The following is an 18,924-nucleotide window of genomic DNA, read 5'->3' as shown; positions in this document are numbered from 1 at the left end:
GTTACAGAGTCCATAGTAGATCTTCAGACATTACCACAAAGTCATGAAATACGTGTGGCTGGGCACCTTTAAAGGAATAGCTTTGGGAAATATTTGTTATATATTTGTTAAAATAAAAGTTAGATGAGAAGATTGATACCATTCTCATAATATATGTCCATTAAATATGAAGCAACAGCCAGTTAGCTTAGCCTAGCATAAAGAAGTTAAGTCACTGCTCCATGCTAAGACACACATAACGCCTCGTAAAACAACGTAGGAAGCTTTTATGGTGTCGGTAGGCAGACTGTTTTCCTTCCTACTGAGCCAGTCTAGCTGTTTCCATCCTGCTTTCATCCTTTATGCTAAGCTAAGGTAGCCAGCTGCTGGATGTAGGGCCTAGCTTATTAAACATACAGATATAAGAGTGGTATCAATCCGTTTGCTACGGTACTCTAAATCTCTCTATCCAAACCAGCATTAATGACAATTAGAACTAAAGTTTGGCTTGTGAATATTAGCAATGATAAAGCTTCTGGCCTGAAAATAGCTACTGAATCACTGCAAAGTGAATTAATCTTACCACCAACATACTGATCAAAAACCATATCAACCCCTTGTACAGCACACACATATGTTTTTGTTCATCACACCTACCTATTTTTAACATATGTTTTCATTATCTATATGCACTGAAGTTTGTACTCTGTTTAAGTAACCACCAATTAACACCATTGTTCTGTATTTAAATGTTTTGTTACCAGTCCACAGCACCTTTCCTGCACCTTGGAGCCCTGGCAACACTCACAGCTATCAGCTGGTTGGTAGCTGGATACGTGGTCCGCAGAGAGAGATCCAGTAAGTGTGAGCTGGTATCATATGATTTCATATAAGTAGGCGCCTTACCCTCTGGTACTCCGAAAAGATCACCACTTGTACTCGCCAACACAGACAAAGCTAAACATTTCTTGTCATAATGAGTAAATGAGATGAGGTGAAAATGAATAAACCCCCTTACTCCTCCCTCTTAGATTTCCATGTGATGGTGTTGCTGATCTACATCGTCATCCTCCTGGCTCTCTATTTGGCACCACTCACGTTCACCTGCCCCTGCATCATGGACCGCCACAGCCTCAGACCGCGACCAGACATCATTGGTCGACGCGGAGCTCCTATGGTGAGTTGGTGCTTTGCCAGACCTTGCTGTCTGATCCAGCTAATTGTTCTGTGGGCAGAACAAGTCACCGCAGAGGCCTGTCAGCAGCGTTGGGGAGTACTTAGGTACATGTAAGTAGAGCTGTAACAATTCCAAGTTTTACTGCCCAATTAATTGTCTCAGAAAGAATTGCGATTAACAATATAATTGTCTCTTTCAGTTAAATAAAAAAAAAAGATTTATTTATTCCTTTTTAAACAAATTCAAGTTTTAAAATTAAATGTTTTGGTTATATCACTGTTATGTGACCCAGAGAATGTAGAGAATGTGAGATAACACAAGTACACAACCTATGAAGTAAACAGCTCTTTATTATCATAAAACATTTTTTCTCATGTATCACTCCCTTGTCATTTTTGTTGCTATGAACGTAAATAGGGTCAAGTGCTAACAGCTAACAATTGAAATAATAGTAAAAATATATAGTCAATTCAATTCAACAACTTTAATATTCCCACAAGGGGCAATTAGTTAGCTTATGTTAGCAATTAATTGTGGTTTTTAAAAAGAAACTGCGATTATGTAAAAAAAAAAGTGACAATAAGACACTAATTTAATAATTGTTACAGGCCTACATGTAACGTCGTTACGTAATTTAATTACAAAATAAAGGTAACTGTAATCTGTTACAGTTGGGAATCCGTTACTGGGAGAGAAAGAATGTAATTAAATTAATGTGTAATTAAATTACAGGTGTACAGATTACATTGGGGGTTACATCTGAATATTTTCTGTAAAAAGCTAGGCTATATGTTGACTAATATCAATTTTGTTGCTTTGCATGTTTTTCACGTGCACAATGTCTTCTTTCGCCACATCCAGCCGCAGCAGTTAAGTAAAGTTTGATGCTATTCTGATGCTTTCGATTGGTTCTCCTGGTTCTCCTATCATTAAAAATTTTGAAAAGTAATCAAAAAGTAACTAAATGAGATGTTACATTACTTTGATAAAGCAATTGAAATAGTTACACTACTATTACATTAAACAAACAATTAAATAGGATAACTTGTAATCGGTAACCTCTTACATTTCCAAAGTAACCTTCCCAACACTACCTGTCAGGTGTCACCTTTTTAATGTTTATAATCCTCCTGATGGGTCCATTCATTTGTTTTATGTTCCTAAGTACATAGACTATGAGTCTGCACTACAATGTATTCCAATACAGTACATGAACCTACTACTGTCAGGCTCAGTGAGCATGAGATGCAACAACACACTGAACTGTCATTTCACAGCTGGGAAAGCAAATGCCGTTCCACATGACTAGCTATAAACAACTGTACAGTGATGTTCAGAGCTGTGATTCCCTGCCCTCTAAAGGCACACACACTCCTGCACACGCACAAAATACACAGACACACAAATCACACACAAAAAAAAAACACCTGGTTTTTACCTCTCTGCAATGTACCTCAGCTGTGTGGAGGTCTTAAAATAAATCTCAGATGTAGGCCTATACATATTTTTATGACTAAAAACATCAACTAAGGAATTATTCAGATATTACTATGTTTGCATGAAGTCCATACTTCATATAACATATATGTACCTATGATGATGGACAGAGATTTGATAGACTTTATAGACTAGACACAATCACTGACTGATTACCCGCAGCTATAAACAGATGATTGAATAAAGCTGAAATAGCATTGAAAACACTATTCAAAGACCACACATTATCAGAAATATGGAGATGAATTCATTGGACATCAGAGCTCTTTTGTATTTCTGCCTGTCTATTGGGAATTGTGTTGTAATGTGTTCTTATCATTGCAGAAAGCGAACATAGAAACAGTAAAGTTCCGAAAAAGAGTTAAAGGTTGTCACAAAATACAAGCGGAAAATACAGCATCTACAAACAACCTGTGTTCTTTAAGCTTTTGTTTGACCTAATTTTGATTATTTTCACAGGAATGAAATTTGATTTACTAAGTATCTGTCTGTGTCACTGTCTACTCTCAATATTTATATTGAAAGCAATATCGTGAAATTTGATTCTTAATTGTAGACTTAACTAGTAGACTAATTGTAGACTTGTGATTTAAAGGCAGCTTAACCTGGATTTCCACCTGAGCAGGACCTGAGATAGCAGCCACTGCTACTCTGCTAAGCTAGCTAGCTAGTAGTCTAGCTGGGTTTTTTTCTCCTTCATGATAGGATTAGTCATGTTAAATAACAAATACACTAACCAAGATGTTGGTTTATCAACATTTTTCAATAACACAAAATAACTAGGGAAGTAAATGTACTTTTAGTTCTAGCAAAAGCTAGTCATAGCTCCTCAGCTAGCGTTCACTCGCTAACGTTACAGCTCTCTTGCTTTAGACTAGTTGGCTGTTAATTTTAGTTGGTTTCACTAGTTACCATAATTTTTACATGCAGTTTTTAATGAAATTACACATTTCTATGGCATAATACTTTTTGATATTGTTAAAAGATGCCAAATAATTCTTTTGACCAAATGTGTAGTTACTGCATTTTGGAGGTGCAGTATTGTAGCCCATTGGTAATGCTGATTCTCTCTTTAAAAAAGATTTACGCTTAAACCCTGAATACATAAGTTGTGTTAAAAGTTCTTTTGCCATAAAGAATTTTGATAAATAAAACGTGTGGTAGTAGATATGCATGGTAAAGAACCACTGTACCTTTTAGGTTTCACTTTTAATCATTTCCCACAAATGTATTTTCAATAAATCGTGCTTTTCTATTTAAATGTTCTTTTATAATTCTACCACTTCCCGTGTATGTGTGGTTTTTACACACAGTGACTGACAGTAGTCTCTCCTCTGCTCTAGCTGGCCCCAGAAAACACCATGGTGTCCTTTAACCGAGCCCTGCAGCATGGAGCCAGCTCCCTGGAGGCAGACGTTACCATCAGGTTATTAACCACACAATAATAACATTTTTAATTCTGGGTTATTTATATTGAATGACTTGAGTGTGCTCTGAAGTTCCACATATAGATCCCATACTTGAGATATAGGTTGTTTGGTAGAAAGTTAAACATTTCCGTTTAATGAGAGAGATGCAGCTACATATTGCCATGTGAGGTGATTATCATCACATTTATGTTTTTTACTGAGTTTTGATGTTAGATTATATACACTTTTTTTAAATAATTATAGTGTGATTTTTGCAAGGATCTGTTCCAAAAAAAAAAAATCAATTTAGTCTGTAGGATAGGATTTGTATGCCGGGACATCTCTGCAGCACAACAATACTTAATTCAAAATGGTTTGACGCATACTTTGACTTTAACAAATATTGCACCCCGCCCTGCGATTTGGATATTGCATTAGTCCATATTGCAATATTGATAAAATTGCGATTAATTGTGCAGCCCTATTAGATTATTATTATATTTCCTTTTACCAAAGTATATATATATATTGAATCATAATTGAAATTCTAAAGTAGGCTACAACATTTTCTGACTATTTTGTCTCTCCCAGTGTGGACGGCGTTCCCTTCCTTATGCGAGACCGCACGTTGAGACGGACCACAGACGTCAGTAAGGTCTTTCCAGCCAGACAGTATGACGATGCCTCTTTCTTCAACTGGACAGAGATTCGCTCTCTAAACGCAGGCCAGTGGTTTTTGGAGGTACGGAAATCCACTTCACCTCAACTCACCCTGACTCGTTCACGCAGATTCCATCACAGCTATACAATGTGTTCTCCACCTTCAATGACCCCGCCACATCATTCACCATCTTCTGTTACTACAACAAAAGTCCTTTAGGAATATAAAATCTTTCAGTTTCTGCGTGAGTCCTGGAGAAGTATTGTGCAGGACAAAATTGTCCTCCAGTGGTGAAATTGTATTTAGAATATGATGCAAAAAAGGAAACTGATGAAGGAATTTCTGTGACTACAAGATGTAATGATAACAATTTTAACAGAAAACATGCAAAAAAGTGCAGTAGAAATGAATTTGCTTCTCCAGTAATGACCAATGCAAACTTTTTAAAGTGGCCTATTATTGCAGTGAAACAGTGCTGATTTTGAGGATGAAGGTGGTCAAATCCTCAGAGGTCAATGTTTGTAAAGGAGATAAGTGTGCATGTGCTTTTTTTTTTTTTTCAGTAGATAGTGCTGCACAGAAAGATATACAAAGTTTAAATCTAATACCGGTATCTAAAATATAAAACAATGCATAAATTAGGTAAGCATATACTTCATTTAGAATATGCTATACAGACCACAGCTCCTATACAGAAGGACATAGTGTATGTTACGTCTCTGTGTCTGCCTCTCTGCTGCCAGAGTGACCCCTACTGGACAGTAGAAACCCTGACAGCGAGGGACCGCAGCAGAATAGGCAACCAGACGGTCTGCAGTCTGGTGGAAATGCTGCGTCTGGCGGCCAGGGCCAACGGCTCGGCACTGCTCGACATTCGCAAGCCTCCACCGGAGCACCCGCGCTACCGGAGCTGGTTCATGGACACGCTGTGGGCCGTGCAGAAAGCAGGGATTTCCCAGAAGAGGGTGAGGACTGTAGGTCTCCTCCATAATAATCCTTTAATTACTTAAATGTGCTGCTTGTAGTACTGTAACCCCAGTAAATCACGAGTACATAAACAATTGTCACTAAAGTTGTCCTATAGGGGTGGGAAAAATATTCAACAATCGATTCTTTTCCCTAGAATCAATATTGTTTAAATGTATTTATTGTTACCAATGATCAACCTTAATATTTTCTGTTTTATACGGTAACACTACATCATATAAGTTTCCAGCAAAACAGAGCGAAGGCAGAAAATCCTTTTTGTGTACTTCTTTACAAATTACATAAATGTCAGACTGACTGACTGACTGACATGTGATGTGCGTTCTTCTTAGAGAACAATTGCAAATCCATTTATTGTGAAAGAATCAAATCGGGACAAAAGCATCTAGTCCCAGCCCTATTGTCCTACTTTGTTTGCTGTAATGATTGTATACCAAAGACAAGGTTTGTTTGCCAAAAACCATATTCTACAAGTAGCACATTTTGACCATACCAAGTGTCACATCTCTGGATATGAAGCACACACTGTATTCTGTCTGACCAGGGTCTGTCCATGTCACATGTGTTTGTGCCAGGTGACGTGGACCCCCGACACGGACAGGGGGAGGGTGCGAGGGCTTCAGCAGACGGCAAACGAGAAGCTGTCGGTTGAAGAGATCAGGCAGAGGGGAATAACAAGCCTGACCCTCCACTACAGCAAGGCCAGCCACAAAGACATACAGTAAGAGCAAGCGTCTACTACTGCTAGGCAACACGGGAACGCCGTCTTTGTTTGTTGCTTCAAGGTCGATCTGAAAAGAAGAACAAGTGGTGTCATTTTGACTTATTTCTCATGAAAATAATGTGGATATTTACTTTTTAGTAAATTAAAATCTAACTTTACTACAACTCTGCCATAGCCTGACAAGCCAGACCCACATCCAGATGTAAGGTCTGGGAACTCACCATTGACGGAGCTCAATCTGAGGGGCGGGATAAACGTTTGTCTTTCAAATTCCCTCTGCACGTAATAGGATAGCGCTACAACCAGGCAGAGCAACGAAGAACGTAGCGGAGCTAGTTGATAGATTAAACTTTTGCCGTATCCGGTCGGTAAAACTCTGAACACATCTTCCTTTTATTAAGAATGAGTTCTGTGCCGTTCTTTGTTCTTTTCTCAAAGAAAAGCTGAACTCCAAGTCTTCCAGAGCCGCAGCCAAAGACCGCTGTTTGCCAGCAGCAGCAGCCATCTTTTTTGTTTTCAAGTAGCAGGGAATTCACTGTCGAAACTCTGCTGTCATGTTAAGCCCGCCCACCGACTCTATACACGATGTGATTGGCCTGACTAGAGTTTGGTTTTTCCAGCTCGCAAGCCAGCGGAGAGTTGCTAGACGACCCAAATTACATTTGCTGCTGCTAGGGTGCGTCTAGATGTCTAGGCTAAGTCTGCCATATTTCTGGACTGACGTTAATTGTTGTCCATGTTCCCGTTCAAGAAATGTGTTTTCGTGGCTGCTGCCCATTATCTTGGGCTGGAGCTGCCTGAGTGGATGTGGAAAAGGTAAGGAGGTAAACAAGTATGGGAACCATTTCAAGTCAAATCTCTTTGTAAGGGGAAGAGATGTGATATGAAAAGTGAAGCTCCACTGATTTAGACATTAAGGTCTGTTTGCAGGTGTTGGGGAGTACTACAGCATATGTGGGGTAAAAAAAAAACTGTTATAGGCAAGGCAAGGCAAGGCAGCTTTATTTGTATAGCACATTTCAGCAACAGGGCAATTCAAAGGTCTTTACATAAAACATTAAAGAGCAGTTAGAAAACAATTAAAAAACAATAATAAACAAATTAAAAACATTAAAAGACAAGAATAAAATTGATAGTGCAGTATAAAAATAAAAGTTACAGTGCAGTATAAGAAATTAAAGTTAATAAAATTGATTATTTAAAGAAAAGCAACATCAAAAAGATAGGTCTTTAGGTTAGATTTAAAAGAACTGAGAGTTGCAGCGGACCTACAGGTTTCTGGGAGTTTGTTCCAAATATGTGGAGCATAAAAACTGAACGCTGCTTCCCCCTGTTTAGTTCTGACTCTGGGGACAACAAGTAGACCTGTCCCAGACGACCTGAGAGGTCTGGGTGGGTCATAATGTAGTAGCAGAACAGAAATGTATTTTGGCCCTAAACCGTTTAGTGATTTATAAACCAGTAAAAGTATTTTGAAATCAATTCTTTGAGGCACTGGAAGCCAGTGTAGAGACTTCAGTACTGGAGTGATGTGATCCACTTTCTTGGTTTTAGTGAGGACTCGAGCAGCAGCGTTCTGAATCAGCTGCAGCTGTCTGATTGATTTTTTAGGGAGACCTGTAAAGACACCGTTACAGTAGTCAATTCTACTGAAGATAAAAGCATGGACAAGTTTTTCCAGATCCTGCTGAGACATAAGTCCTTTAACCCTTGATATATTTTTAAGGTGATAATAGGCTGATTTTTTAATTATGTTAATGTGTCTTTTAAAATTTAGGTCTGAGTCCATGACTACACCAAGATTTCTTGCTTTGTCTGTTGTTTTTAACATTGTCGTTTGCAGCTGAGCGCTGACTTTCAATCGTTCCTCTTTTGCTCCAAAAACAACCACCTCCGTTTTTTCTTCATTTAATTTAAGAAAGTTCTGGCACATCCAATCATTAATTTGTTCAATGCACATATTTAATTGTTGTATTGGGCTATAGTTCCCTGGCGATAAGGTTATGTAAATTTGTGTGTCATCCGCATAACTATGGTAACTTATTTTGTTGTTTTCCATAATCTGAGCCAGTGGAAGCATGTAGATGTTGAACAGAAGAGGCCCCAGAACTGAGCCTTGGGGAACTCCGCACGTCATATTTGTATGCTCAGATGTATAATTACCTATAGACACAAAGTAGTCCCTATTCTTTAAATAGGATTCAAACCACTTTACTACTGAGCCAGAAAGACCAACCCAGTTTTCCTATCGGTCAAGCAATATGTCATGGTCTACCGTATCAAATGCAGCACTGAGATCAAGTAATACTAAGACTGAAATTTTGCCACTATCTGTGTTTAAGTCGATGTCATTAAAGACTTTAACAAGAGCCGTCTCGGTGCTGTAGTGTGGTCGAACCTGACTAGAAGGCATCAAAACTGTTGTTTAGCGATAAGAAAAGGTTGAGTTGTTGAAAAACCACTTTTTCTATGATTTTACTTAAAAACGGAAGGTTTGATATTGGCCTATAGTTGCTCATTAGTGTTGTGTCTAGATTGTTCTTTTTTAGGAGTGGCTTGATGACTGCAGTTTTCAGGGCCTGTGGGAAGATACCTGAGAGCAGAGATGTTTTTACAATCTGTGGAAGATCAGAAGCCAAACAATTCGAAACATTTTTGAAAACACACGTTGGTAGAATATCAAGGCAACAGGAGGAGGTTTTCAGATGTTGTATAATGTCTTCCAGGTTTTTAAGGTTGATCGTATGAAATTGTGTCATGTTGGAATTTGTTTTGCGTGCACACTGTGACAACACATATCCTGTACTTGATATGGAAGCACTGACTGTTTGTCTAATTTTCTGAATTTTGTCTGTGAAGAAGGAGGCAAAGTCATTGCAAGCCTTGGTAGACAACATTGCCTTGCATTCCTTAGTTCCATGTTATAAATGCGAAGTCTCTCTTTATAAGTGTTGTAATGGACCTGGAGATTAGATTTTCGCCAACTGCGTTCAGCTTTTCGACACTCTCTTTTTTCTGTTCTCACAACTATAAAATTTCTCCATGGAGATCTTTTCTTACCAGAGACAGCTTTGACCTTAGTGGGAGCAATAGCATCAATAACATTCGTAATTTTATAGTTGAAATTATCTACAAGCTCAGTGACTGAGGCCCCATGAATGATTGACTGGTGTTTTCAGTGATATACCGTTTTCTGATTAACTTTGTTTGAACACTTTTGGGCAAAGAGATAGTGCCGTTAAAGAAAACACAGGAATGATCAGAGAGAGCAACATCAGTCACCACAACCGTGGAAATGTTCAGACCCTTGGAGATAATCAAGTCCAGAGTGTGCCCCTTATTGTGCGTGGGCTGTGTCACATGCGGAGTCAGTCCATAGCTCTCAAAAACACAACACAGTTCTTTGGTCCATCGGTCCTGGGGGTTGTCAACATGAATGTTGAAATCACCAGCAATAATTACACGGTCAAGGTTAATACAGATTATAGACAGCAGTTCAGTAAAGTCGTCAAAGAAGGATGCACAGTATTTAGGTGGCCTGTAGATATTTAGAAGTAGAGCTTGAGGGGAGGATCTTAGCTGAAGAGCCACATATTCAAAAGAAGCAAATTTCCATAAGATAATTGGGTACATTGGAATGAGTCATTAAACAAAATGGCGACTCCACCTCCTTTCTTATTCACTCTATTCTCACTCATACAACTAAAGTTAGGGGGTGCTGACTCAATGAGAACAGCATCACTGTTATTATGGTCCAACCAGGTTTCAGTTAAAAACATAAAATCAAGATTGTGGTTGATAATAAAATCATTGATTAAAAATGATTTTCCCGCCAAAGACCTAACGTTTAGTAGGGCTAGGGTTAGTGCGTTTTCATTTTTTGGGACAGACTGTGGCTGACGAGGAATGGATGCTAAATTTGCAAAGTTTGCAGTTACGTGCTTATTCACCATTCTTTTTCTATTACCTATCACAACATAAATTGTGGAAGAATCTAATACGCAGGGCCCAGGCTTGTCTTGGAAAAAGTCCTGAGTGCTACTAGGCATGCAGCCTGGACCCGGCCCATATCAGTTAATGCTAACTGCATTTTGCACACAAGCATCCTTATCAGTTTGGGGAGAAGGAGTTAACTGCCGTCCTTGAGGGGGCAGAGGTGCCTGGCGTTTTACAATGGGAGAAGGAAGGGGGGCATACTTGGTTCCAGCATTTACCAGCTGCTTCATCTGGTCAGTGAACTCCAACATGGGGATGGGGGAAAGAGGGGAGAGCGATGAATCCTTAAAGAGGTCTTCAAAGCTTTTGTGGTTGTCAAAGGGGTTTGAGGAGTGTTGGACGGGTGAGAAGGGTTGTTGAGATTTCTCATCTCTGGTCTTTGGTCTCCCATGGTCAAATCTTTGCTCAGGTGGGGGCTGTGGTGGCTCACTGCCGCACTTTGTTGTGTCTTCCTCTTGTTTTGGTTCATCTTGTCTCGTGTCCTTGGCCAAAGTAGCAGATGTGTGGTGCAGAAAGTAAAGTAGGCTAGAGGTGAACAGCTTTACTCCTGGCTTGTTAAGGAATAGTCCATCTGCTTTAAAAAGATGTCTGCAGCCACAGAAAATGTTAAAATTGTCAATGAATTGCATAGAATGGTTGTTGGTTCATGCAGTTGAAAGCCATCTGTTCAGTGCCAACAGTCTGCCGAAACTCTCAGCTCCTCCTCTGACTGGCGGTATAGGGCCACTGACAAACACCTTTGCGTTTAGGGAGCTGACTGCGTTCAGCAGATTCATAAAGTCACGATTCAGCACTTCAGACTTTTGCTTTACAACATAATTTGACCCTATATGCAGTATAATGTTCTTCACAGTTGGGTGTGCTGCTACGATGTCTGGGATTCCTTGGGCCAAGTCAGACACCATGTCTTTATGAAAACAGAGTATTTTGGTGTTTTTACTGCTTTTTATATCTTTCACAGCAGAGTCACCCACAATCAGAGTTTGGGGCCCAGTCATTAGCTTTCCCTGTAGCTTTTTACTTTTAGAATTGCTCTCAGTCCTTACCCTGCTGTGTGACGATGAGACGTAATCCAGGTCATGTCCAGGGTTCTGCAGCAGAGGAGCAAATCTGTTCTTCACCTGCACACTCAGTTGTTGGGGAGGCATTTTGTTGCTGATTTTCCCTTTTGCAGCTGTCCACGACTGTGTCCTGCTAAGTACAGGGGTTGAAGAGGCGCTCTACCTGGATGATAATGCAGGCCAGCCGGTCGTATCACAAATCTCAGGGTGCTGTGTCCTGCCCGTTAGTCGTCCTCCCATTTCCCAGGAAAATGATTTACTCTTAGGTTTTGCACCAAAAGAGTTCCAGGGAGGACTGCCACTTGTTGATTTATTATCCGTTCCACAGCCCTCCTGTTTCTTTGTGGTCTTGCTGGTGCTAGTTAGCCGTGTGTTAGCATGCTTTTGTCCATTGTTTTGGGTCACTGGTAAAGTGGTGTCATTTCCACATTATCCGTTCACTTCCATATTTACTTCTAACCGGTAAATTTTGGTTTCCAGAACTGCAATCTTCTGAAGGAGTTTGTAGTAGTCCTCTATGGAGAAGGGTGGCATCTTGTTGCTAATTAGCTTTAGCTACAGTCACTTTAGGACAGGCTTGAGCTATTGGTAGGCCACGCTCAAGCAGAAAAATTTTCAAATATGACAATAGCCTACTATGTCTACAAAAAATGTATAGTCCAGTGATTTATAAGTATCCAAGAGCCGCTGCTCATAGTTTCTCTCAGAGGAAAAGCAAGATTATCAGCAGAAATATGCAAGCAGAAGCAGGAGCAAGCAATAGAGCGTCTGCACTGTAAGAAGCAGCTAAGCAGATAAAGCCTTTAGTGTCTCCAGATGGAGCTGGGGGAAAATCACATAAATGTCCTCAAGTGGTGTCACCTGGGCCAGCGTCGCTTGGGTCTGAGGACTAAAAAGGAAAGGAATCCAGGGGTGTGGAGTAAGAAGGAAGTGAGTGTACCAGTCTTCATCTCTGCTTGATGCTAGCAAGCATCAGCAAACGACCCCACAATTTCAAATGATAATTAAAGGTGCTGTAGTTAGGATTTTCAAGATCCAGGACTAAGCCCAAAAAATTTGAACATCAACAACTTCTCAGTCCCTCCCCCCTTTCTGCTAAAGCCCAAGCGGTCTTCTAAGCCCACAAAGGAGAATGAATGCGTGTGCATGAGAAGTGATTGACACGCAGTTAGACACCCCTCCTAGCCCTGATTGGTGCATCTGAACAGGGAGCGGTGGACTTTTGCAAATCACACTACAGGCTGTAGATGGTGCCAGAGGAGCCAGATTTCTTTTTGAAATGACCGGCTTCATTTAGTTCTACTGGAACATAGGGTCAGTTTCAGCAAATATGACTGATAGTTAGTTTTATAAGTCTTACCTACTGCACCTTTAATTAATAATCACTTTTTTTCCCAAATGAGCCCCGTCTGCTTCAACCTAATGACAAAAGTCAAAACTGACTGAAACCGTTTCAACTTTGGCAGAAAATTAAACCCCATTACTCATAGCGACAAGTTGAAAAAAAATATATTTTCTGGGCCTGTATCGCATATATATATATATATATATATATATATATATATATATATATATTAAAGTACATAACCAACATTCAAACAGTGTAATTCACTGTTATGATCCTTTAAAGACATACTTCGCCTTCATCAGGGACACAAAGCGTTGTAGCATCTGTAGGGGAAATACTTTTCACAGTGCATTTCTGATGCACAAAACATTTTCAAGTGACAATATTTTCTGTGCTGCCAGTAAAAGGATCCGAGCAGTGAAAGGGAGAGGTTCTTTTTTTTCTCTCAGTGTTGAAATGTATTTTTCCTTTCCCCAGGGAGTATCTGGCCAACAATGTGAGTGTGACTGTCTACCCAGTGAATGATCCCTGGCTCCTCTCCGTTCTGTGGTGTAGCGGGGTGCCTTCTGTGTCCTCTGATGCCCCCCAAGTCCTCCGAAAGGTGCCTTACCCCATCTGGCTCATGGTAAACAGCTCTCCTCTCTCTATCTCTCATCTGACTCCACACACACACACACACACACACACACACACACACACACACACGGACAGACAGGGTCACACAGCGAGACGAGAGGACAGCAGGAGAGAGGACAGAGACTGACGAGGGCCCAGCAAGACTCGGGGGCAAGGACGCAGAGAAATATTAGGGAGCGCAGCGGCAGACTGGAGCTCAGCATGGCGTTGGAGAACAACAGGACCCTGGGAAAGAGTCGGAGACAGGTTGAGACAAGGGCACGGATCCAAACTGAAAAAGCAGCTGCCTCGCCGGCCTTCGCCTTAGTCAGGGCCTTGTGTTGGCGTCAGGACACACACTTGTTAATGGGGACCTCCGGTGGCGTTGACTGGAAACTACTTTTCTTTTCTTTTTTCCTTCTCTTGCAGAGTCAGAACGCTTACAACTTCATCTGGATCACTTCAGACCTGGTCTCCCTCGCTGTAGTAATAGGGATCTTCTGTTTTCAGAAGTAAGTACAGTTTGGACAGTCAACATGTTAAAAGTAACATACAACTACTATAACAGCACACAGCCTTCATGCATAAGCACCACAATGACCTATACTTCAGCCTGCCACCAGGGGGCGGCCATGATGCTTTGGCTTCACTTATACAGTCTATGCATCAGCCCCTGGTTGGGAATCCCAAAGGGGTCACAAGATGATTAACGGAATAGGAAAGATAAAAACATATACAGCTACACATCAAGTTATGTTTATTTGTTCAGGTTTTTTCTTGTGAATTACTGGATCATTTGGGCTCTTCAGGACTGTGAAAATGATTCAAATAAAACAAAGATAAAATATTATGAATTGGTTGACTTATAGCCGAGACACACCAACCAGACGGCCGACAGTCGACAGAAAAGCCAGTCGAGATGATCAGTCGTGTCCCCGAGGTCCAAAAAACTGCCTCGGAACACACTGAGGCGACACCGACTTGAGAAACGTAATACGTCTCCATAGCAGCAGGCAGCACTATATTGTTGCCCGAGAAATGACAACCTGCAGCTGATTGGACAAACGCATCACATGGGTTTGTTTTCTCCGGAAATTCAAAGCCAGACTGTCATAGCGGCTCGTTCAGAATACGATCTCATATTGTACTAAAATAGTTCACTGAAACGTGTTTCTGAAAACATTTTAAGAGAGAAATAGGCCGTGCAGTTGCTGAATCTGTCTTCATTTCAGCTCAACAAAGGTCAGTTTAAAAGATTTTCGTCAGATTTTGAGAGACTCTAGTTAGACAATTGTGTAATAATTGTTACAGACCTAGTGATATCTCAGGAACACCTGGAGTGACATTTTCTTGGTTAAAGGTCACTGTGGCCTCGCATAACACTTTTTGGTTCAGAACTAAAAAATTACGCTAATTATGACAAAATACACTAAACATATTATATGAAATGGCTTCAAAGTATTCACTTCATTTACGATATGAGTCTGGACGGACGTTGGTGTAAACTGCGAACACTGTGAACACAGGCATTTATAACATACATTGTAACATTTATTTAGTACATTTACTGTATAACTTAAGTATGTCTTCCATCAGATATGTTTTAAATGTTGTTAGGAGCAGCACATATCTAAATATATTAACAGCGCTGTTGTGGGTTTCCTGTGTCTGCACAGTGTTAACACCAGCCTCTGAATCTGATTGGACCTGAGCTGAGCTATGGCGTCTTCTCTACTGTCTGTACTCTCTCTTTCTTATCTATTTCTTTTTGTCTTTTTTTCCTACTGTCTTATTTTCTTCTGACTTGTTTCCATGGTTCTCCTCCATGCTATAACCCGTCTTTGTCCTCTCTGTCCTCTCTTTCTCCTTTGACATTTGTTCTTTGTCCTGTGCTCTGCCTGATCTGCATGCAACCATCCTCCGCTGCCCCCTGGCATCTGTCAGCTATCATGTAATCAGGTAACTGCTGCGACTGCCCTGGCCTCCTTGTCCGTCCTCCTTGTGCATTTTCTGCCCGACACCCGGGGGCCGATTCCTTTCTTTCTTTCACTTTACCTCTATATCAAAGCACATTTCATTCCATTTATGTATAACTTTATGTGTATCCATATCTCGAAGGCCGAGTCACACAAGCACAATTATTATTGAGTTGTATGATTATAATTAAAAAAAACGTTGCCTCCACATGCTTGTAAAAGTTTGTATATCTGTGTGTGCTGTGACAGATGGAGGATGAGCGGGATGCAGAACTATAACCCAGAACAGATTATGCTGAGCGCCGTGACGCGTCGGTCCAGTCGGGACGTCAACATCATGAAGGAGAAGCTCATATTCTCAGGTGCAGCTTTGACTACATTCACACCTTGGAAATAAATGTTTCAGGTTGTAACTGGACAGAACAAAGGAGCGTAACGTCCAGATGGCAATACAGTGATGAGACTTTGAGGTTCTTAAAGAGAAATTTTGATGATTTTAATCCAGCTCTGTGTCATGGCGGTCTGTGCAGATAAACTGTGTGTGGCTTCCCCCTGTGGCCGCAGCGTATAACTCTCCCAGCTGAGCGGGGTCTGCTGAAATCCGCCGGATGTGTTCGCCGAGATACGTGTTGTTTCGCGTCATCCGGCAGATTTCAGCAGACCTCGGCTGCTCCAAGCTCTGTGTGCTAGCTCCACGGAGGGAAACTAAACACCGTTCATCTAAACACTGCCCACGCAAACATGACACAGAGCTGGATTCAGTCCTCTTCTATACTCTTGTGTCCTTATGCGGAAGTATAGACTGTAATTACCGCAACAGCCCTATCGCCAGCAGAAAAACTCCAAGTGACGCGTTTTGTGTTACTTGTAGTTTTTCTGCTGGCGATAGGGCTGTTGAGTTTTTATGCTGTCCTGTGAGTAGGGAGATCTGGGCACTAGTAAGATCGACAGCGCTGCGGAGGAAGGTCTCTCTAGTCCACACAGCATTCTGGGAGAAAGACTGGTGCTGGTTTATTGGCATTTCTTTAAACCAATCACAATCTCCTTGCCAGACACAATGAAGGTGCCTCTGGAAGGAACTTATTTTGGTGGAACGTGTGTACGTTCAAAAGTAGTTTTAGTCGCACAACAGAGAACTGGATTGGACAGATAGTCTAGCTAGTTCATTAAATTAAAATGATACAAAGTTGGTTGAATATTGGCAAATTATCCCTTTGAGTAAACATTCACAAGCTGCCAGGTTGTAGGCAAGTGTGTGTACCCCCCCCCCGGTGAGAAAAAAACCAACACAGTGAACGCTTAACCCAAACGCAATGCCCACTTATCATAATACCTTAGTGAATTCCACTGTTCCCCATGATCTACTGCGCAGCATCAGGCCAGTTGTTGTAGGAAATGCATCAAGAAGGTGGTAACAAGTAATAATAATCAACAGAAATGAAGGATTTGAAGTGTATGACGTGCTGGATTCTGCTATAACATTGTTATTATTCATTATGAGCCCCTTTTTTTTTAAATGATTTATTACTTTATTTTTTCTTTCTTTCCTTTTTTTCTCATCTTCTTTCCTGCACATAGCTGCATAAATATAATATCTAATATCCTTTATTTATACATTTTAGAAATACATTTCTTCCAGTGTGTTCTGATAAACTTCCACACTGCGGTCTTAACGGACACTTGGGGTACATGCATCACGCATTTAGGCACTTATCGCAGTGACTTTCACACCTGGGTCCAACAAGGGAAGTGCATGCAAGTTTAATGATACTACCACTTGGGGGTGCCAAAATTTGACATTTCAAATTATTCACATGGGAGCTTTTACTGTACTTACATGCACCTCTTTAAACAGTGCTCAGTGGAAAACAGATGGTATATTATATAAATACCAGCTGTTAATGTAATCCAACTAACTCATTTCCAGCTATGTCAAATACATTATATCAACATATTAAAATGTGTTAAATGTGTTCATTGAAGAGGCTACAGCATCATCCATATTCTTTTTTCTGCCATCTTTTTCAGAACTCAACAACGGGCTCAGCAGTACAGAGGAGCTTTCTCTGTATCCTGAGAACGGTTATGCCAGATACTCTGATGGCGGCGTCTCTGACTGAACGAAACGCACCGCCGCAGCTGGCAGATCTCGGATGTTCGTTTGATTTCAGAGACTTTACTGACTGGAAGTTATTCCAGGGTAACTGGGTTACCAGCTAAATGTGGTGATCTGCGTGGTGGTAGGGCCAAAAGTCCGTTGGACTGCCATGAGAAAAAAATCTCTGTTCAGTCTGTTTGCTTGAGTGACCTTCTCAAAAGTTGTATTTGAGGCAATACAGGCTGTAATCTTGTATTTTTCCATGTCATGTACTTCACTGATGTTTTCTAACATAGGAAATGGGCTGTGTAGTGTTCTGTATTATAAACTAATGTAAATATGAATTGTTTTTAAATTTTTTTCAATGGTTTGGACATATCAATTGTATATTTTTTTTTGTTTTCATTTATTATCATCACGACTGATGTCCTGTTGTCAGTGCGAAGGATTGATTAGATTAGGGCCTACTTGAAAACTTCTTTTCTTTCAGTTTTCATGGGATGAGGGGGTTTTGGGGGGTTTTGAGAGTATATTGTGATCAATGTTCTAATCTTTTTTTTTTGCCTCTTTTCTGTCATGCCATGATTGATTTACTATATAGTCATATTAGCTATTACGACTTTCACATGGCTGCCTTTTTTGTTAAATGAATGGACTGGTAGAATAGTGTAGGATATTCTTTGTCTTTTAGTTTAATAGTAGGGGTACAAATTTCAAGTTAGAACTACACTTTTAGCCGCAGACATGTTGACTGTTCAATAAATGTTTTCTCTGTGAAAAATGTGCAGTTTGTCTTTTGTGTAAGATTTGTAACAATGACATCCAAATGTAGATGCTTAAAATGGAAATAAAAACCTTGGATTCTCTTAGAATAGGTCAAAAGACTGAGCTACTTTTGTCCAGACTGAAATATCTCATCAACTACGGGATGGATTTAAATTTTGTACTTGAATTCTAATGACTTTGGTGAACCTCTGTCTTTTCCTTACAGCCTACAATGTAAGAAGATCAGTTAAGAAGGCAAAAAGGTACTACGGGAAGAAAGTGGAACTGCAATTCCTGGAGGACCAGATGCATGTGTCAAGGACTGAGAACTATGACAGATTACAAGCCCACCTCTACTATTTGTCAAGTGCTGATGCATCTATAGCAAGTGAGCTAAACACATTTTATGCCATCAGCAGCTGAAGCAGAGGTTAATGCACGGGTGGGTGCACCTCTCAGACCCATCTTCCTTTTTTGAGCATTTCCGTTACCTTTCGCTTTCCTGAGTTTCTCTTGCACGACTAAAACAACTTTTGAACGTACATACGTTCCACTGAGGCTATTTTGCAGAGGCACCGTCGGTCTGTCTGGTGCGTAGCGCTGCCCAAGACGAATGTGATTGGTTTAAAGA

General features: G+C 40.5%; 1 protein-coding gene across 3 annotated transcripts in view; it reads left to right on the top strand.

Moving 5' to 3' along the window:
- gdpd5a (glycerophosphodiester phosphodiesterase domain containing 5a) overlaps positions 1-18,329 on the top strand; it is a 39,729-nt gene extending 21,400 nt beyond the window's left edge. For 2 of the 3 annotated variants that reach the window (XM_028595631.1, XM_028595630.1), the window contains exons 7-16: positions 744-837; positions 1,011-1,156; positions 3,997-4,079; positions 4,654-4,804; positions 5,467-5,697; positions 6,286-6,431; positions 13,317-13,464; positions 13,884-13,966; positions 15,680-15,792; positions 17,459-18,329. In XM_028595631.1, coding sequence (XP_028451432.1) covers positions 744-837; positions 1,011-1,156; positions 3,997-4,079; positions 4,654-4,804; positions 5,467-5,697; positions 6,286-6,431; positions 13,317-13,464; positions 13,884-13,966; positions 15,680-15,792; positions 17,459-17,550 — 1,287 coding nt within the window. In that variant the 3' untranslated portion in view covers positions 17,551-18,329. The remainder of the gene's footprint in view (positions 1-743; positions 838-1,010; positions 1,157-3,996; positions 4,080-4,653; positions 4,805-5,466; positions 5,698-6,285; positions 6,432-13,316; positions 13,465-13,883; positions 13,967-15,679; positions 15,793-17,458) is intronic. The other variant, XM_028595632.1, reaches the window with a different exon arrangement.
- Positions 18,330-18,924: the final 595 nt, after the last annotated feature.

The sequence above is a fragment of the Perca flavescens genome, chromosome 13 (assembly GCF_004354835.1).
Source record: "Perca flavescens isolate YP-PL-M2 chromosome 13, PFLA_1.0, whole genome shotgun sequence".
Classification (NCBI taxonomy): domain Eukaryota; kingdom Metazoa; phylum Chordata; class Actinopteri; order Perciformes; family Percidae; genus Perca; species Perca flavescens.
The sequence above is the reverse complement of the archived record's forward strand: the minus strand, read 5'-3'. Positions and strand labels throughout refer to the sequence as shown.